Source organism: Nicotiana attenuata, unplaced genomic scaffold, assembly GCF_001879085.1.
Source record: "Nicotiana attenuata strain UT unplaced genomic scaffold, NIATTr2, whole genome shotgun sequence".
Classification (NCBI taxonomy): Eukaryota; Viridiplantae; Streptophyta; class Magnoliopsida; order Solanales; family Solanaceae; genus Nicotiana; species Nicotiana attenuata.
Window position 1 is genome coordinate 111,818 of NW_017672334.1, and position 21,385 is coordinate 133,202.

At 33.6% G+C, this 21,385-nt stretch overlaps 3 protein-coding genes across 4 annotated transcripts in view; 1 reads left to right on the top strand and 2 right to left on the bottom strand.

Moving 5' to 3' along the window:
• LOC109212795 (proteasome activator subunit 4) overlaps window positions 1-4,193 on the top strand; it is a 29,584-nt gene extending 25,391 nt beyond the window's left edge. The window contains exons 33-35 of the mRNA XM_019376475.1: window positions 2,580-2,672; window positions 2,886-3,039; window positions 3,939-4,193. Of these exons, the coding sequence (XP_019232020.1) occupies window positions 2,580-2,672; window positions 2,886-3,039; window positions 3,939-3,980 (289 nt within the window). The 3' untranslated portion in view covers window positions 3,981-4,193. The remainder of the gene's footprint in view (window positions 1-2,579; window positions 2,673-2,885; window positions 3,040-3,938) is intronic.
• Window positions 4,194-6,231: 2,038 nt separating this feature from the next.
• On the bottom strand, window positions 6,232-10,146 carry LOC109212796 (probable amino acid permease 7). Of its 2 annotated transcripts, none has more exons than XM_019376478.1 (7): window positions 9,976-10,146; window positions 9,272-9,511; window positions 9,097-9,190; window positions 7,747-7,961; window positions 7,465-7,598; window positions 7,150-7,377; window positions 6,232-6,791 (listed from the first exon to the last, which is right to left on the bottom strand). In XM_019376478.1, exons 1-7 carry the CDS (start codon window positions 10,127-10,129, stop codon window positions 6,390-6,392), a joined length of 1,467 nt encoding a protein of 488 aa, XP_019232023.1. In that variant the 5' UTR covers window positions 10,130-10,146; the 3' UTR covers window positions 6,232-6,389. The 2 variants fall into 2 exon arrangements, with proteins under 2 accessions (XP_019232023.1, XP_019232024.1); XM_019376479.1 differs by lacking the exon at window positions 9,976-10,146 and adding an exon at window positions 9,682-9,933.
• Window positions 10,147-15,137: 4,991 nt separating this feature from the next.
• On the bottom strand, window positions 15,138-17,709 carry LOC109212798 (probable amino acid permease 7). Its single transcript, XM_019376481.1, has 7 exons — window positions 17,414-17,709; window positions 17,085-17,318; window positions 16,853-16,946; window positions 16,416-16,630; window positions 16,175-16,308; window positions 15,732-15,953; window positions 15,138-15,647 (listed from the first exon to the last, which is right to left on the bottom strand). Exons 1-7 carry the CDS (start codon window positions 17,481-17,483, stop codon window positions 15,240-15,242), a joined length of 1,377 nt encoding a protein of 458 aa, XP_019232026.1. The 5' UTR covers window positions 17,484-17,709; the 3' UTR covers window positions 15,138-15,239.
• Window positions 17,710-21,385: the final 3,676 nt, after the last annotated feature.

Below are 21,385 nucleotides of genomic sequence, written 5' to 3' on the forward strand. Positions count from 1 at the left end.
CCCCCACCACACACACACACACAACAAAAAAAAAAAAAAAAGAGAAGGAATCCCCTTCTCCGGTTTGCATATCAAACAATATATCTTGGACTGCTTTTGGGAGCTAAATCTAAGTCAATATGGATTCAGAACAATGTTATGGAGAAGTGTGAAAAGAAATTGGCCAGGTTGAAGACCAAGTATCTAACTCTAGGTGGCAGAGTGACTCTTATCAACTCAGTTCTTGATGCACTTCCAACATATATGAGGTTGGATAGCATAAGGAGAATTTTTTTATAGAATGGGAACAAAGAAAGGAAAGGCCACCACTTGGTGAAATGGAAAGCACTCACTTTTGACAAGAACCTTGGAGGGCTAAGGATCAAGAACTTGAAGATTCAGAGTAAAGCTCTTAGAATGAAATGGTTGTGGAGGCTCAACAAGGAGAATCAACTCCTTTGGAGAAACATTATTAAAGCAAAATATGGACAGGAGGACAACTGGATGACTAGGGAGGTCACTACCATATGGGGTTAGTTTATGGAGATCCATTAGAACACTGTGGAGTGAGTTGAGGGATGATTCCAAGATCAAAGTGTTTGATGGGAGTAAGACTAGCTTTTGGAAGGACAATTGGCATGAAGTTGGCAAATTGGATGAAGTTTTTCAGAGGTCTTCAATTTAGCTCTATATCAGCAAAGGACTATAGCAGAGATGTGGACACCTCAAGGATAGAACATCATTTTTAGAAGACATATCAGCGATTGGGAAGCACAAAGAGTGGTTGAATTCTTCTGTACAAAGTTAATGCAGCTTACAAGAGGATGAATTACTCCAACCAGCAAATAGCCAATTGGCCTTGGAAACACATCCGGAAAACAAAAATTCCTCACAAAGTTGCTTGTTTTGTGTGGCTACTGGCTAAGGAAGCAGTCCTTACACAAGATAATTTGATGAAAAGAGGTTTCATTTTATGTTCTAGATGCTTTTTGTATGGGGAAACAACAAAGACAGTTAACCATCTCTTCCTTCACTGTAAGATAAGGCATTTCCTGGACCATGCCTGGGAAGGTTACAGATGCTCTTAAAAGTTGGGAGGAAACAGGTCTACAAGCAAGGGACAGGACCAGATGGAGAATTATACCTGCTTGCATTTGGTGGACAATTTGGAAAGAGAGAAACTTCACATGTTTTGAGAATGTGGAGAATGGGATGCAGAAGATCAAGTTAAACTTTATTTTGCTGTTGTGTTTTTGGTGTAAAGAAATCTACACAAATGATACTGTCACCATTATTGATGTTTTAGATTCAATATAGAGAGTGTCAGTGATAGTTAGAGTCTCTTGTATATATGGTTTCAGTCCTACCTAAGTACTGTCTTGCTACATATGAAATATAGAAAAGTTACCGGTTGCAAAAAAAAAAAAAAAAGGAATAAGTGATTCAAGCAAAAAAAAAGAAGGGGAAAGTCGGATAGCACTAGAATTTTAGATTCAAGGTTTGGACAAAACATGTGGAGAGTGAAGGAAGAAACATGTATTTGAGTCGGAAAAAAAATTTAAGTTTAGAGGATAGTATAAGGTCGGAATGAAGCTATAGTCGAAGGAGGATCGTGAAGCTGTTTCTGCTGGCTTTGTAACTCAAAGGTGTCCAGATGGTAGTAACTGGAGATCTTTTCCTCTGTACTTTTTAGGGATTTCTCTTTTCTTCTTTTTTCTCAAGCAGAAAAGGGAGAAAGGATATTAAAAGAAGGAAGAAAGGATTTCTTTTTGGATTGGAGATTCAAACCCTTGGCTCTAATACCATGTAAAGAAAAGAGAAGAACTGTCGAAGAATGAATTGCTTGATTATTCCCTCAAACATGTTGGGTTTTAATAGTGTTTACAAGTAATCCTAAAATGGAAAAGAAAGTAATTCCTATTCATAATTACACACAACCATGGGGATTCTAAATCTTTTCCATCTTTACACGGAATGTGCTCTTGTCAAATTCTTAACAGTTACGATCTACACTCTTCTAAATCAAAGGTGGTATTGGAAAGCTAGCATGTATATAACGTATGCATAAGCAGTCATTAGTAGATCATCATCCTGCTAATGTATTTGTTTCAGATCAATGTTGGATGCTTGTATGCTCCTATTCTGGTGGTGGGATGCTCATCTCTACATCTCTGGCCCTCATTTTGTTACTATGGGCAGGTGGTGGAGAACTAATTCAAACACAAAAGCTTTGGGACTTGGCCTAAGTTTTTGCTGGCAATCATAGTGATAATGATATATGCATGCACTTGAGGAAATGAAGATGTAAATGTTTCTGGTTGTTGAACTCATGATGATCCTGCAATTTGTCTGCTTCTGTTACTTTTTTGTTTTTGCTTATTCATCACTCAGTCTATAATCATTTAGCTGCTTGGGGTGCTGACATTTTGCACTTGTGCGTTTTGACAATATGCTGTGTGGTTAGATCCTTAGAGAAGTAGGGTGCCGGAGGGAGAGAAATTTGATGCTTATGTGTTCTGTGGGTGAATGTGTTGCATGCTTCTAGTATTCTTGATGACTGCTATATGTCCTTATCCAAAGTTTCAAATTTGCAATTGCAGAAGCATGCGTTCTGGACTATCCGCAGCGTCCCTACATGGACGGATACTTGCTTTGGCGGCTTGCGTGCTATCAGTTCCTTATGATATTCCCAGGCATGTCCATTATCTAGTATAGTTTCATATATTCAAAGATATATTTCACTATCAGTTCCTCCTGATATTCTGAGGAACGTCCATTATATAACACATATTTTCACATGTTTGAAGATATATTTCACTAAGTGTTATCTTAGGAAGTTCCGGTTGTATGGATTTACTCGAGGGAAATTCTACTCATTAGTGACAAATATTCAAATTTTATTGCAGTTGGTTGCCAGAACACGTTACATTATTGGCTCAATTCGTATCTGAACCATCACCTTTAAAATCTACCGTGACAAAAGCTGTGGCAGAGTTTCGGCGCACTCATGCGGACACATGGAATGTTCAGAAAGATTCTTTTACTGAAGAACAACTTGAGGTATGTTCACACATACATTTATTGTCATTTTTGTACATTTAGCAGATGTATGGGTCCGAATTAGGTGATATATGTGTGTGTGTGTGTGTGTGTGTTCACAGTATATACCCGAGTACAAACCTATATTCAAACAAAAAGAGTTTGACATGTATATATATGGTCCGACTTGATAGCACTGAGTGTAGTTGTACCCACCCAGTTCTAGTTACTTAGATCCTTCTATGCACACAGTCTTTTTGCCGTCCAAGGTTTAGAGTTGACATGGACAATTAATCCCTTTGAAAGTTTATCTACGAATGGAGGTATTAAAAATTTTCTTGTAATTTAAAAACCTTGTTAGACTTAGACATGAACTTCTCTTCTTTTTTTGGTGGTGGTGGTAGGGTTAAGGGTTGTAATTAAATATAATTTATGGATTAGCTTTTAATAAAAATTAAAGTAGAGGCTCTTCTGAAACTTTCTGTAAATTCACCTTGAAAGCCCGTAATACATACACTTGTTAATAGAGTTTAATCTGAGTAAGATAGTTTAAAAGGGTATTTGATTGTCCACGGATTGTTTTTAACTTTTTTATTCATGTGTAACTACTTTGGGAATCTTGTATTATCTAAGTTGTGTGTATCTTGAGAATCTATTACAATGACATGGTTGATATCTTATTGCCAAAAGGCTCTATATTGAATTCCATCCAAAAATAATTACTTGTTGAATGTGAAAATGAAGTATTCTTTTAAGTTTTAAATAGAAGAATTCCATTTTTTATATTTCAAATCCTAGTTCCAGACGGGGATCAGATATATCAGAACAGCTAGTACTTAAATAATTTTAAACAAGCCACCCTTGTAAGTGATGTAATAGGTGCTTTCTTAGCTAACAAGATCGTTTGCGACTTCTTGCAGGTTCTGGCTGATACATCATCGTCCTCATCATACTTTGCCTGATATACATGGTTTGCCTTACATGAGAGATAGAATAAAGATAAAACAACGAGAATATTAGGCGTTTTTCTTTTGAGTTTGACCATTAATGAAATTATATTCTCTTTTTATTGTTTGTTTCATTGTTCTTCTGATAATGATGACATTTTTGACTCAGCCTCTTTACATATTATAAAAATCTACTTTAATTAGTGGATTTATGAGATCTTCAGATGATATTCTCCCACACTCCCACAGAACACAATCTGAATTGAAAATCTTTAATCCATTTCTTGCTTCTTTCCATCATCTGGATCCTTACGGTTTTCATGATCAAGTTTCTTGTGCAAGTGATCGCATGTGCTTTGGGTACACAAACGCTGGTTCCCCTCTTCATGAATCAGGTTGTGGTGAAATCCTGCAAACTGATACAAGAAAACTACTGCTTATGCATAACTGGGTCATTTCCCATCTCTAATAGGCTTGTTTTTTTACCAGCATGCTTAGGAATGAGATGCCAGTTAAGTGCTCCATATAGAGCAATGTAAGAGGAGGGTTTGTGGTCTTCCACAGGTGTCCACTGCCCCCTCTTCACGATATCTTTTCCACAGCATGGGATCCTATTCACTCCCCAAGTTTTAAGGTTTTCGCATGATGATGGTCTTGTCTCATTTCCTGCAATCTTTGGTTTCATGCAAAGCCAGATATGCTATTCATTTGCATTATGATAATTTCTTCAGAGTCAGTTGGCGTTTCTTTCTCTCCATCGATAGGGTTCTGTTTGCGCGAAACATAGAGATCAACAATGAAAGAGATGGCACTATTATTAAGCAGGATAAGAAAAGAGCATTCGGGTGAGAGAGGGGGAACATGGGTCCTAAATTTGAACATCTTGTGTTATTCCTTGAGAAAAGAAACAGTAAGCCAAAAGTTCAAGTGGAAAATTTACAATGGATGTTGAGCTTCTAAATGTAAATGATATACACAGCATCATTTTCTTGATCCAACATGGAGTAATTGAGTTTTTATCTGATACACCATCTTAGTAAAGCGTGAGATTTAAGGAACCTCTAGTGTTGTAAAAATGGCGTGGGGTAACCACTACTCTAATGGCGTGGTATTTATTATCCAGCAATTTTAATGTTGAAAATAGCCACTATATTAAAATTAATATGAAAAAATATTTTTATCCTTTCTTCCATTGCTTTTTCTTCCCAAACCCTCCTTTCTCTCTCTCAAGTTTGATACCCACTCGTTTTTCGTTTTCTTTCTTCCTTTTTTTTTTCATTCTGCCTTGCTTTCTATCGGAATGTCACTTTTATTGACATTTAAAGAAAAAGGCAAATGTGCAAGGTCACAGCAGAATGCGTTAGACCATTTGAACGAGAATTCACCCACTCTCTGCAGGTGGAGTTCTGATTCTTGTTGATGCTTGTGTTGTTGAAAGGATTTGGTCCTTAACTTAGAGTTACAAGCACACAAATTAAGGACATGCAGTCCTTAACTTAGAGTTACAAGTTCAAAAGTTAAGGACATGTAGTCCTGAACTTAGAGTTACAAACTCAAAAACTAAGGACAGGTAGTCCTTAACTTAGACTTACAAGCTCATAAATTAAGGACAACTAGTCCTGAACTTACAATAACAAGCACATAAGTTAAGGACACTTGGTCTTGAACTTAGAGTTGGAAGTTCAAAAATTAAGGACACTTGGTCCTTAACTTAGAGTTACAAGCACAGAAATTAAGGACAGGTAGTCCTTAACTTAGAGTTACAAGCACAGAAATTAAGGATAGGTAGTCCTGAACTTCGAGTTCCAAGTTCAAAAGTTAAAGACATGTAGTCCTGAATTTAGAGTTACAAGTTCAAAAGTTAAGGACAAGTAGTCCAAAACTTAGACTTACAAGCTCATAAATTAAGGACAGCTAGTCCTGAACTTACAGTAACAAGCTCATAAGTTAAGGACACTTGGTCCTGAACTTTATGAGTAGAAGGGTATTTTCGTCCGGGCGGGTAAAGTTTATTAAAGCTATGGCTAAAGAGTAAAGACATTTTAAACAGTGGCTTAAAAGTAAATACATGTCTTATTAGTGGCTAATTGTGCACTTCCCCCTCTAGTGTTAGAGAATATCGATTTAACAAGATTATTTAGTATTGAAATGAAATATGTGTGAAGGATTCATATTCCAGATGCCGACCAATTGGGGATTGAATAATTGTTGATAGACTCATAGTATCTTACCAAAGCTTTTTATGCAGAAAATAACAAAAGAATGCTGGACTCTCGAAAATTCATTTCATTATATATTTTGTTACTGACAGAGACAGAGTAAACCATTGTTTACATAATCAACATTTCCACACTACTAAGAATTCATGTACATTTCTTCTGACTGATCTAAAGCCTGTTGAGAAGGGATGTGAGCAAATATATTTTAACTGAACCTAGCAACTATGACTCCTCTGATAGACCCTACAAAAGCATACAATATCACTATCAGGCAAACCATTGTATACACACGGAGCACTATAGCTTTGGGTTTCCAACTTTCAGTTTTTTTCTGGGTTAAGTACATCTCTACAGGGAAATAAACGACAACAGGCCAAAAAGTTATTGCTCCAGACACCCCCACAACCTGATTAAAGTAAGGGAATAATACTGCAATCCCTGTGATTAATGCAACATATGCTGTTCGGAAGGCTAATCTCATGAAGTTCAATTTAAGTGGCAGCATTAGTAATGGCTTCAGGGTGTGATTCTTGTGAATAAACTTGCTCTCTGGGAATTTCCTGGCAAACCATCTCTCAATATCTGCAAATAGTGGCTGGCTGAAAATCTGTAAAGCATATCCAAGTGAATATAAAAGATCAACTCCGAGGAAGTCAATAATGTTTGTTGGAAGCTTTTCAAAAGCTGAAAGCCGAGCTGGCATAACTGAGTTGAGAAATCCTTAAAAAGAGATACAACTTTGTTTTTGCAAAAACAGGTTTAAAAATACTTTTTCTTCCAAAAACTCAATAGTGGAATTTGCATAACTCTATTTACAAAGAACTTGAAACAGAAATCGAACTACCAGAATGATATTCACTGACAATAATAGTCTACTGCTTAAAAAACTGCGAAAGCACAAAAGTTGTCTAAGAGAATATGGGGAAACATTGTTAGACTTGAAAGAAGATTTAGGGAAAGGGTACCTGATATCCTCCAACAAGATGAAGAACAACACATGCATTAGCAAAATCTACTAGCCAATATGGTTCATAGAAACCGAATCCTGTCAAGAGGTTTCCCGGTGTGGAATTACCAAAGGCTGCATAACCAAATCCCCCACAGCAAAGGTTGAAAAACGTCGTAATACAGACTGCCATTATTGATACCTTCTTCATAGTGATCTTTTCTGGAGGAGGCGCCTTTAATGTGTCCTTCATATTTTTGGATGTTTTAATTAATTGCTTTATCCCGTTTAAGAACATAATTTATTACTTAATGTAGAAAGCAAATTGCAGCACCTGTATCTCCAGAAATATAAGAGAGAATGGAAAGGCAAAGGCAATGTCACCAAGTGCTTGAGCTACCAACCATAGTTTCTCAGCAGCAGTAGAACTTGGCAGTCCTGTAATGCTACCTTTGATTTCTCCATTTTCTGCACATCAAGATTTGGCAAGTGGAAATCTAATAAATATTTATTAGAGATTTTCTGTCTGCTAATGTTGCCTGAGATCCTAGTCATACCATGCTTGTTGATCTGAAGCATTTGTGGTATTAAATGACATATGTGAAAGGTAACCTACCTATTACTTTGGCTAAGCCAAGTGCTGATCCGATAATTGAATATGTGAATGACATGACTGCAGCAACTACGGAGAGCCACTTCATATTCTGAAAATCAGGAATTTGAGACACTATAACTTGGATTAGTCCAAATATAACCATATATATAGTACTTCCATATTGACAGGTAGCGTCATGCCCTTGATCATGATAGCAGTTTGATTTCTGGATTGCTCTGCAGAAATTTAGAGGATGCATTATCAATTTCACCCATTACAGAAATCCTTCTTAATGGACTTCTAAAAGGTGTAAAAGCATTGAGAATAAGCGAGAGAGTTTTCAGAATGCGTGAGAGCAATACCTCTCGGCCCTTGTATATTTGTACTATGCAGCATAGCCTTATCTATAATGATTCCTTATTTCTTTGATTACATGACTACTAATATCATTTGGGAAAAATTTCCTAAATCCAAAAAATATTATGACTTCCTCAATCCAAATCTCCCACCAAGAAAGATAACAAGTTTAAGTTTGAGACTACAATAGCAATATCAACTCTTTTTATATTTACACTGTGTAATGTAGCCTTCTTATAAGGATTCCTGATCCCATTTGTTCTGGAACTTCTATCCCTTGATAATGGGAAATAATTCCTAATTTCACTAATTATTAGATATATCTTCTTTATCCCTCTAATTATCTGATTGGAATGATGATTTGAGTACATATCTCTGCTTATAACAAGATTTCAAAGGTTTACAGTGTATTAATTGCTAATTCTTGAACCCTTAAGATTCCCCAACTAGTTTATCTTAGAGTTGTTAAGGCTTATGGGCATCTCAGAAGATAGTTTGAAATGAAAACCTCACTGGTTTAGAGAAGATAAAATAGGAGGTCTAGCACTTGAATTTGTCTTGGAGATGGATATCAGAGAAAAAGGGTTTTGGATGAATACAGTTATGATGATGAATACTCACTACTCAGCCAGAGTTGCAGAAACACTTCTTGTTCAGTAAATACTAGAACATGTAGCTATTAACACCACCATTTATCGGGATAAAGAACTATCATAAACTGAGAGGTCATTACAGTTGCTATGGGTCCATAATTCATTATATATTGATGGCCAGGAGTTCATTTGTAATTATATATCTGCTGATAGGATTATTCAACAGCAACTGTCCAAGCTACTTCAGAAAGCAACCATCAAAAAATTAAGCTGTTTAGTATTGAAATGCAACCTTTAGTCATGGACAAACAAAACAAAACTTAAGCATGAAAAGCAGCAAAGCTCATAAAGGCAAGGTATGTGCAGAAATTGTTGAAAGGAGACATTGACAATACCAGTGGAGAAAAGATTACTGACATACCGAATGCTGATAGCGGACGTAATTGTATAAACTATTGCAACCTTTATGAAGTTTATACGAACAATGATTCCACAAAACCACACATTTCTTTCTCCTGAGATGCCAGAAGAAAAGAATTAGCCCTTTTGGTAAGAAGTGAATTGCTATTGCAAAAGGTGCACTTGAAATTTCTTACCTAAAATATTGAGAACAGCATCAAGGTAAGATGCATTTCTATTATCAGGGCCAGTATCTGAATCAGGAGATAGATAGCAGTTGCAGAGAAGAAATGCAGAAGTAAGAGTGACACAAGCAAAAGAGAGCATGGTCAATGGACCTGCAATCCAACCTAGCTGTGCCATACTCCATGCTAATGATAGAACCCCAGAACCTATTACTGCTGTTACTATATGTGCCAAAGCTGTCCATTCATTTCCTGAATTCGCACACACATTAGTTTCCCTAATCAACTACCTGTACAGGTTTCAGTTTTTTCCACAAGAAATTACTAGAAATGAATCTATTTCACAAATGGTCACCTCTTGCTCAAACAGCAAATCATTTTCCCATTTGTTTTTTTTTTTTTGATAAAGATCAAGATTATACCTTTTAAGTCAAAATCTCCTTCAATAAGACAGCACTAAATGCAGAGGACAAGTTAAAGCAAGATTCTTGACGATGTTTGGCTATGAACCCAAGTTGTTACAATCAAGACTCAATTTTTTTTTTAAAAACTGAAGCCTAAATGGTAAAGTGGGGATAAATGGGGTTGAAGAAGAGAAGAAAAAAGTGAAGTATATGACAAGAAAAGATAGCTGCTAAAAGTTGACCTTGTAGTTGTGGTAGAAAGACCAATAATGTAATAATTGAAGAAAAGATTGGAAGAAGTAAACAAAGTACCTGTTCTTTTGAGGGCAGTTGAAGATGATGGGGAGGAAGAAGAAGAAGAAGAAGCATAATTTGCCTCCAGAAAAGGCATATGAGAGTCAGCGTCTTCATCAACTACCAAAGGCATAGCCTGAACTGTGTAATATCTGATTATTCCAAGTTTCATGGAAAGTGGCGGCTCAATCTAATATGTGGCCTAAAGCTAAAAGTTAAAAGAGGCCCTAATTTTTTTTAGTAAAATTTTATATAGCTTATTTGATGTTTATTCTTACAGCTTCCTAAATTGCAAGAAAGTTAATTTTATTTGGATAGTTATTTTTTTTCACTTAACAATATGGTCGGTACGTGTAATTCTCATGAGACATTGTTAATCTTAAGTTATATCTTATTAATTTTAGTTCACAAACTTTTTTCAACTAAAGGAACTGTTAGAGAAAATATTAAAATTATTCTATATGCAATAGAAACATATAAAAAATTAGAGTATCGTCTTTTACTTATATAATATCCATCTCCCTTTTAATTCAAAATATTGGTAAAACCATCAATTTTATATTTCATTATGCTTTAAAAGATATTCAAGGTTAATAGCTTGTTTTGGCCAAGCTTTTCCAAGGGCAAAAAATGTCCCCCCCACCCCAAAAGTATATTTTTAAAAAATTGAGCTGTTTGGCCAAGCTTTTGGAGAAACATGCTATAAGGCAATATATTTTCTAATCTAATCGTTTAATAATCTACTTAAAAAAATATTTAAAAAGACATTCAAAGAATTAAAAAAATCTTACAACACCGAAGTTATAAACAAGAATGATTCAAGTTCAAATGCATTAGACAAAACTAAGATAGGAAGTAGTTACAAATATATTTTCAACCGTAATTACATTACATATTTTAAAAGCGTACATAGCATAAACTTTGAAAATATGGACGTAGTGGTTGATAAAAATTGACAACATATGAATGCAAAATATTATTTTTCACTGCAAATAAATATATAATTATTTATATTATATATATGATTAATTTGGGGCCTTAATTTTTTGGGGGCCTAAAGCCATTGCTTTAGTGGCTTTAGGGTTGAGCCGCCTCTGGTTATTACTCTCTCTGTGCAAATTTGTTTAACAATGTGTTCTTTTTTAATATTTCAAAGAAATTGACATATGTCCATTTTTAAAAATAATTTCATTTTTTGGGTTTCCCATTGCACTCGGAGTTATTAATCTGGATTCCTGAAAAAGTTCCATTATGGGATAGAAGCGTGCTGCGAATTCTTTCTTTGGGCTCGAACACAAATCTATGGCCGAATTTTGTAAGGGTATTCAAATTTGAAAGAAATGAAAAAAAATTTACGACAAAGGGTGTTTAATATGTGTTATATATCTTTAAAAAGTGATATTTTATTTATATACACAATAAATTTTTCGAGGAAGGAATGACCATGAGCCCAGCACAATCTTTGGTGGTTCACATTTCAATTTAAAGATATTTTTTTATAAATTGAAAAGGAAAGGCTACAACTTTTGAAGACTACAGATGTTCCATTATGATTCTTTAAGATATATTTGGCGATTAGTGCCTTTCAGCATCTTTGAATATTCTGACAATCAACTACTTGGTCTTTTACCCGCACTCTTTCAAGCAGTACCTGTACAGCACTTCAAATTTGCACGTGACTCGTGAGTAATTAATTACAGGTTAACATATAATGTATTAAAATTGGAAAACCTCTTCTTAATTGGGAGGTTGGAGTGGTTAATCAATCAAAGAATATATGATAGTTGTTATTTTTATTGTTATTGTTATACTGTCACAAAAATTGCTTGATTCTTTCACTATTACTATTATTAGTTTCTCGGCAAGTACGTTACACGTGTATGCCAAGATATATTGTATATTACAATTTTGTAAAATAATGTTAACATTATTAAAATATAGTTTTGAGTATATAATTATGCCTAGAAGAATAAAACATAATTTTTTTGTGAATGATCAATATGGATTGTGGTATGGTGATTTATTTGTCAAAATCAAGATACTGGATATCCACTAATTATGCAACAAAATATTGGAGGCTCATATGTATTTTAATAAATATTATTTAAATAATTATATATATATATATATATATATATATATATTTTTTTTTTTTCTTATCACGACTTAATATAGAATATTTTACCCTAATAGTCCCTCTGTTTTTCGGTGACATAACTTTGTGTCGTCGGAAAGTTGGTAGAAACATAATAATATAATTGAGCATAATTTTTAACAATATATAATGTATATTATAAAAATACCTTTTATTTAAATAATTATTCTTATATTACGTGCATGGAATATATATTTTACAACCTTTATTTTCTTTCATTCTGAATTGTGTAAATAAATTTTTGAATTTTTTTTGTTAATACTAAAATTAATATTACGAACAAATTATTCTAATTAACTTTTTTTACTATGCTCATTATTTTGTTATTCCATCATTATAGATGCTTAAATAATTTTTATTTTTTTAATTTATAAATAATATTTATTTATTCTATAGGCAAATCCATAATATAAATTAAAAAGGAAAAAATCATAATATTAAAAAGTTTGAGAAAATAAAAAGAAGATAAATATTTATAAGTTAGAGGGTAAAATAGGTATTTGGCAATCCAAAATTTGGAAAATCTAGTTAAGTGACCTTCTGAGTGCAATAAGCATAGTTCAGTGACTTTGTTGTTACAAACGAAAGAAAAGTGACTTTAGGAGATAATTTGGGATAATTGAGTGACCATTTGAGTAATGGACTCACTTTTATAATAACTAGTTTCTCCTCACGTGCATTGCACGTGTATGCTAGTTATGTAAATTCGACTTCCATTACTGGTCTTGCTAAGATTGGATTGTTCATCAACACTAACGACTCAAGCAAAACATACTTGGACAAACCTGGACATTTTTTATTCATTATTAGATTTTCATGTGTCTGCTTGTGGCATTTTCTCATAATCTTGCTAGTAAAATATATGAATCCTCATTATGTAGTCGAACAATCATGCAATATTAAACTTGAACAATCAGGCATATATACTGTGTTGAGTAAGTGCATAATATGGAGTTCAAACCAAGTCAGTAATAATGTTTTGAAATAATGTAGAAGACCAAAAGGAAACTAAATTTTCTGAAATCACATAGTTAGGGAACTTTTGATTGATAATTTATGTGATGATGGAAATTAATTACCTTTAAATTAATGGTTGAAAACCTATTATTAGAATATTTAGTGAGGCGTAAGACCATGTGGAATTAGTGTAGTTTGTAAGTTCAAGAATATATACACAATAATAACAAACCCAATGTAATCGTACAGTCTAACTTCAAGAATATGCAGGACATAATATCTGTAAAGATTGGAACTTGATTCGAATTAGAACTTTCATGGAAATCCATATTAGGAAAATATTAGTACAGTTATATCCAACATGTATTAATTAGAGAAATATCTATCTTTTGAAGGGCTCAGTCTTCACTAAGATATACGATGGTAGTACAAAAATACAGGTTCAAACAAATACACCATAATTAAAACATGATGAAATAACAGAAAGTGATGCTCATAAAGAAGAACATAAACCATCAGGGGGGTATCTACTGTACTAATGACGGGTTCAATCAAACCCATATTATTTTTAATTCCATTAAATTTATTTTATGAGGTACAAAAATGTTATTAGATCACATCCACTTAATACCTCTTTAAACGTGATGTCTTGGTACATTTCTTATTCTTCTTACCCATTTGGAAAAATATGTCATGACAAATAATTTAACAGTAGGGTTGACCGATCATATAATTTATTGATTGTCATTATAAATATAAACATATTGAAAATATTTACTAAATATATATAATTTTAAAACTACCAGTCATTTTTTGGCTTGAGAAGTCAAGTTTTGATGAGAAAGGCACGTGTGATAACTTATTGGTCATAAAATTCAGTAAAATTATAAAGGAAAAGAATTATACTCATCAAAGATGAGATCTCATAATCTTTCGATCCCATTATAAATGATTATATAACAACGATCTAGTTGCCTCGTACTATTCCTTCTCATCTTCTCTTAGTTAGGCACTAAGAACACAATTTTATATTTTAAGGTTTTTATAAGTGTATCTCTATCTTATTATAATGGTAGCAACTGAGGTTTTTTTTTTTTTTTTTTTAAATTTAGTTTCTTTTTATGAGTTGATTCACATAATTAAAAGCAAGTATAGTTATATTGAGATATTGATCAACTCTTTAACCCTTTAATAAATATTTTAATTTGGATGAAATGATGATTAACTGATACTTAGGATTTCAAGTAAACTAACCTTTTTTATAATTAATGAATCCAAATCCCACACAAACTGAGAAAGAATAACTAGACGAAGTATATTGTCATCTAAGAAGAAGGCTATTGTGCGAAGCATTTGTTCCAAGAAAAAGTAGCAAAAAACTCTGGATAAAGAGAAAGAGTTTTTACGTTTTTTTATTTTTTGGTGCTTTCTTTTGGTTTGTATATTGTATTGTGTAAAATATCAGAGAGGAGGGTAAAATATTGTATTGTTGGTGCGGGAGGATGAATCCAAAATCAATTTGGATAGGAGTATTTTCACCTTCGCAACTTTTCCCTTTTTTGGCTCGATAGGTGCAATTTAAATCGGAAAAAAAATTCCAGCATTAGGTGAATTACAATTATATCCTTAAATTAAACATATATTTAAGGTTATAAAAGTCAATCAATGTTTCGGGGATATTTTAGTCGTTCGACATTTAACCTATATTATTCGTGCTTTTATAATAATATAGATATAGATAGATATAGATAGATAGATAATATAATATATAGATATAGATATATAAATTATCATTTCGAGTTTTTGATTTTGAAAAAAGAAAAAGATACATTGAAATTTTTTCATAAGCTTTTAAGAAATCCCAAAAATGAGTGGAGAGAAGCAAACACACTTATACAAAATTTAGTACGTCTATTTTGCTATTTGGAACCATTTGGTTTTCGATGGATAACGAGAAAATAAAGAGAGTCATTTAGTTTTTACTTTTTTACGTTATTTAATAAGGTTTTTAACATGGAATCGAATTAATAATAATCTCAACCTATTTACTTTTTAGCAAATATGCTCATTTCTCTCTAATAAAATTGATTAGCACAAAGCAATATTTAATAGGAAGATTTTCTGATTTCTACAACTTGTAGCAAGATTCTTGAGAATCAAAGAGAGAAATTTATACTTTAGCTAATTTAGCACTAATTATTCCCTCAACTGATCCAATCAAACCAACTACAGATACAAGCAAACAGATGATGCTGAAACCCTCAAGAAGAAGCCATTTCTTTGTCCAAGCTCCAATTTTCCTTTGTACTATGTACATTTCCACTGGGAAATATATGGTCATAGGCCAAAAGTTGAAGGCTCCCAATATTCCTAATACCTGATTGAAATAAGGAAATGCCATTGCTATTGCTGTTGTAGACATAACATAAAATGTCCGAAAACATAACCGAAAGAAATTCAACTGAAAATCTGGCAACACTGGGAGTTTGATGGCATAGAATTTATTCAGGAATTTGTTCTCTGGGAACTTCTGAGTTAACTTTTTCTCAACAAATGCAAACACTGGCTGGCTGTATACCTAAGGAAACAAGCATTTCGTCGTATTAAATTGAAGCTTTCATAAACCAAGGGCTAAAGAAAAACACTAGAATTTTAGTACTACCTGATACCCTCCAACCAGATGCAGAACTATGCAGGCATTAGCAAAATCAACAAGCCAAAACGGCTCGTAGAAACCTGTCAAGAGGTTCCCTGGTGTGTCATTCCCAAAGGCTGCATATCCGAAGCCACTACAGCATAGATAGAAGAAAGTGGTGATAACTATTGCACTTATTGATGCCTTCTTCATGGTCTGATTTTCTGGTGGAGGCGATTTTAGTGTATCCTTCACACCATTAAAAAACAATTTTACTATTAGCAGTATTATGATAGCTTGGATTCAAAAACATTAGCTAAGTTGATGTTTAGCTAATTAAGTCCATAGTATCAGGACAAATTCTATGAGCTGGATCCATTATGTATTCACTATGATTAATTAAGAAATCCAGAACTTAAGACTTGAACACAGTAGACACATAAAACCTGTGGAATATCATTACATAATACCTGTATCTCCAGGAGAATGATCGAATAAGGATAGGCAAAAGCAATGTCTCCGAGTGCCTGGAACACTAACCAAATCTTTTGAGCAGCACTCTTTGCCGGTACTCCCACAATGCTTCCTTTGATACGCCTGTTGTCTGCGTATCCAACATCAAGAAAATGCACGAAATTATTCAGTACAAAAATATTTGGAAATTTGAAATGAAAACGAAGAAATTTAGAAAGAGAACAGTCCAAGCCTTACCAATCACTTTAGAAAACCCAAGTGCCAACCCAATGAAAGAGTAACAAAATGACATTAATGCAGCAACGACAGACAACCGCGTCATGTTATGAAAATCTGGTATCTGCGACGTTACTATCTGAATAATACCAAAAATCAGCATAAAGATGTTTTTCCCAGTGTGGCAATCAGCGTTTGTTCCTTCTTTGTGGTAACAATTTGATCTCTGAATTTCTCTGCAAAAATGGTCCGAGAGATTAGTAACTTAACGTAAACATGTCTCATTAAACTTGAATTGCATACACTGTCTTTTGAAGACTAGGCATACTACGATGGATATAACGTTATCTGATAACAGGACGACCAAATGAGCGTAGCAAAGTGACATGTTTATTGTTATTGAGACACTTGCAAATTCTGAGAGTCTAAAATCTAAACTGTATACATAGCTAACTAACCTCATACTTGTTGCACTTGTAATTATATAGGCAATACCAGTCCCATAGAAGCTCACATACTGAAGCAAACCACACACCCACGTCCATTTCTTGCCTGAACGAGTAAGTCAAAATATATAAAAGAAGTTTCTAATCCCCCCCTCCACAAAAATGTAAAAGAGGGAATCCTCATATGAGAGACTGCTAAAAGAGTTTCTAAGATAATTCTATATCATAGGATGGAACAATCTACCAAGATTAACTCTAACAGCATCAATGTAAGAGGGATTTCGCGTTCCTGTTATGGGATCAGGTGACCTGTAACAGTCACATATAAGGGATGCAGATATGTAAGTAACAACTGCAAAATATAACAAGGCGATTGGCGCTGCAATCCATCCTAACTGTGCTGTGCTCCAGGCTAGGGAGAGAACACCAGCTCCAATTACAGCAGAAATTATATGCGCAACTGCACTCCACACAGTTCCTGGCAAGAAAGTACATGTCGGCTGTTGTTTCTTAATCCTAGTTAATGTTAAAACTCAAGGACCGGAGAAAATTTGAGATATCTTAGAGTTTTACCAGTTCTAAGTGCACCTATATCATCATTGCCTGAAGTTTTCTCTTGTTCTAGAGAACGTTCAACCTCCATCTCAGGTCGATGTATTCTCAGATGGCCACTAAGAACTTAGAGATATAGGATCCTTAAAGAAAAGCATGAGCTGCATAAGAACTCCAAATTTATTGGAGTTGGCCACAAGTTTTATCAACAATGATGGAACTTCCACTAAGGAAGAAACGTTTGGTTGTAGTTTTTTGTTGTAAATCTACCTTTTAACTGCAGAGAAGACAAATTTGGGAAATAGAATCTCTTCTTGTCATATAATGACAATAGCATCCTTCCAAGGGGTCCTAACTTGACACCATGAGATAGACATTTCCACAAGAATTTTCACTAATTATACATAGAGTTTAGTGACCTTTAACAATTTTTGTTCTTGTCACTATGGCCATGTATGGATATTAGCTATTTGCATTCATACACTCCATATGCATGTCTTTTTCAAGGCCTGACATGTTCCAACCAAATTTAGTTCCAAATCAATGTGTTCATTATGGATGCTACTATACAAAGAGGGGTCAGCCTACCCCCCCACGACTCCTATGATATATAGAAATCAATTATTTGATTGAAAAAAACGATTGAGATCAATGAAAAATCAACAATTTGGTCTGCTGTGACTGGGGACTACGAAGCCATTATGAAAAATTGTAACGTGAAAATGAGAAACAGAAAAATAGAGACGATCTGAAAAATTCCACCATCTTTACATTGTCTTAATGGTGATACAGTAATTATCGATTGCTTAATGCCACTTGAATTCATTTTTCACAAAGCTATGTCCAGAACAACTATTGTTTCGTATGATACTATACTTTTTAGCCGCGATTCTCAATAATGTGATATTTATGGTGATATGATACTATAGTTTAGTTTGATGCTCAATAATGTGATCATATTTATATTTTCTATTTTTGATAGACTATTTTATGTTCTTTTTGCATTTCCAGGGATAGGACAAAGGTCTAGAGGTCAATGGTCAGGAGAAGACTATAATGTTAGAAATTCACCGTCTCTTGTAGAGACTTCTAGTGTGGCCCACATATAAGGTAATAAATTATTTACCTTGTCTCCCAAAGGAAATAATATATTAGATAATATTCTGTAGTTATGCACTCTTATGGAAAGAAACAATTTTTATTAGGAGTCCCTAGGGCAATTATAATTTATGGAAAAGTCTTTAGAGCTAAAGTATTTGCCTAAGAGTCCATAGCCTACCTATAAATACTCCATCAGTCTGACATCCTACAATAGGCACAGGCTAGAAGGTTCCCTAGGTTTTCCTTCAAGGTTCTTACAATGCGACTCTACCATACTTGAACAACTATGGCTGAAGGTACATTCCTTGTATAATTTACGCTGCGTTGGCTTTGTGTATGTGTTTAAATTTCAACATTTGGGACTATCCCGCAGCTCACAGCTGCTATGATAATACATGCAACATCACCCAAATGCAAACCCTCAATCATAAAAAATGTTCAGTCTTCTCTCCCCAAATCATCAAACTTTAGTATGCAAAATAACAGCAGTACTTTTTTCAGAATGTATGATAAGAAGGTAAATCAAATCCCAACAGAATGATTTCTTCCGTTTACCTAAGTTTTGGTGACAGAGTTATTGGATAATGCGTAATAAGAAATATTGTGAAGAGTAACTTACCAAAGTAGAATGTGGCAGCTTCCAATAAGGAGTGGTTTATAGTAGGACCAAGAGCAGAATCTGGAGATTTATAGCAATCACAAAGTATGGATGTAGCAAAAAGAGTAACTGCTGCACAGAAGAGAATAGCCAATGGACCTGCTATCCATCCTAATTGTGCTATGCTCCATGCAAGTGATAACACCCCTGCCCCTATAACTCCTGTTATTATATGCGCCACCGCACTCCATTTTGTTCCCAATAATATCATCAGAGTATACAACTACACAAATGAACCATACCCAAATCAGAAAACCTCTATAACAATATTCAACATACCATTTCTCTCAGCCAATAATGATGTTTGTGGATCATCTTCTATTTCACCAGCCATTCCTCTCACCTCGTACAATAGAATAATAATCAATCTGTCGTCTTCTTATTTTTCAATTGGTTATGGCGTGTACTACTCCACGTCAACAATATTAAAAACCGCTCTTTACCTATTGGCTACTGCCTTCTTCTCTACACGTTACAGAAGCTATTATCATTGGAAACATATAATATTCTCTTATTTTGTGGTCCCAATTTTCTATCTATTATATTTTGCGTTCAAAACAAATGCTAAATCAAAGGAGATTAGTTATACAGAAATGTATCACAACTCCTTAGCATGCTTTACGTGGCTGACTAAAATTACTTTTAAGCTTTTCAAAGTCCATTTCAGAAAAGTAGGCAACCTCCAGTCCACATCTGTTTTATTTCTTTTGCCCCAAAGCAAGAAACTTTAGATTTTGTTTTCAAATAGAAAATTGTATACTTAATTCTAAGCTCCTGGATAAAGTTTTTTTCTAAGCTTTTGTTTTTTTTAAAAATGAGATAAAACAGTTTAAAGTTATAGAATAAAAATAACATACTAATACTGGATATATATATATATATATATATATATATATATATATATATTCAAGGCTATCATTAAAGAGGCGCTACAACATAAAATGTTTTTTTATATTATATGTGTAGTAATTATTACTAACAAGGAACTGCAACATAAAATGTTTATGTAGGTACTTATTACCTCTGTTTTAAAAGGCAGAATTGGAACTCGCCCCGGGGCGGAGCACTCGTAAACGCCCTTGGGCTTATGTGTGGGGCTTAGTTCCGTGAGACTTACGCCTCGGCCATCGGGGCTTACGCCCCGGGCACGCCCAACGCCCAGCGTACTGGGCTCGCCTAATAGAGCTTTATGCAATTGTATGTAACTAACCTTGTAAATACTCAAATTTTCTTAATAAATAGTTGACTATTCAAAATTACTTTTTTCTTAATCATAAATCATTAAGTTGAGAGTATTTTATGTCATAATTAAAATAAAAATTATTGCACGTTATCCACTAAGACTGATATGATAGTTAATTTTAGATAAATCTTTCATTTAAAAATTATTTATTTATTAACTATTGTTATGTCTTTACTATATAATAGTCCATATTTTTTTTATAATTTTTTTGAAATATTATTTTTTCATGTTCACGAGATACAATACTTATTAATCTAATAGCCCAATATTAGCTAGTAATTATTTACAAATAATTAGTCATCATGGTATTGTATGGTAAATTATGTGTCACTTTATTAACTTGTTGAAACTTAAAAATAAATGATGCTAGATAATCATATTTAAATTATGAATTATGTTTTTATAAAAATTCTCTTTCAAATAGAAAGCATATTAAATAAAAGGAGTATTTTAAGAAAAATATCAAATTATAATATCGAAATTCTTTCAAGATTCATTACTCATTAAGAGATACATATAAGATTTCGTATCGAAGTACATCACTTTTGATGTTTGAGTTGTAACGACGTTGCGGCTAATTTGCATATTATAATATTTGTCATACTTTTCTTGTTATTCATAGTTGAACTATAATTTATAAATATTTTAAATAGATTATTTGTTATAATTTTTGTGATTTTAATGTAATTTTTATAATTATTTTTTATTTTATACTATCTTAAAATTCTTGAAAATAGTTTAAAATTTAAGATCCGTGGGACTTACGCCCATATCATCAGAGCTTACGCCTCGCCTCGTCAGAGTAAAACGCTTCGCCTCACGCCCCGCCTTTTAAAACATTGCTTATTACTAACAAATGAATATTTATCGGAAAAAATATTTTTCCACTGAGAACAGTGGCGGACTTACATTTTGAAGTATGGGTGCTGATTGACTTTGGCCAAATTATGTTATCTATTCATAGATAATACTTAAATTTTGAATAATTGAC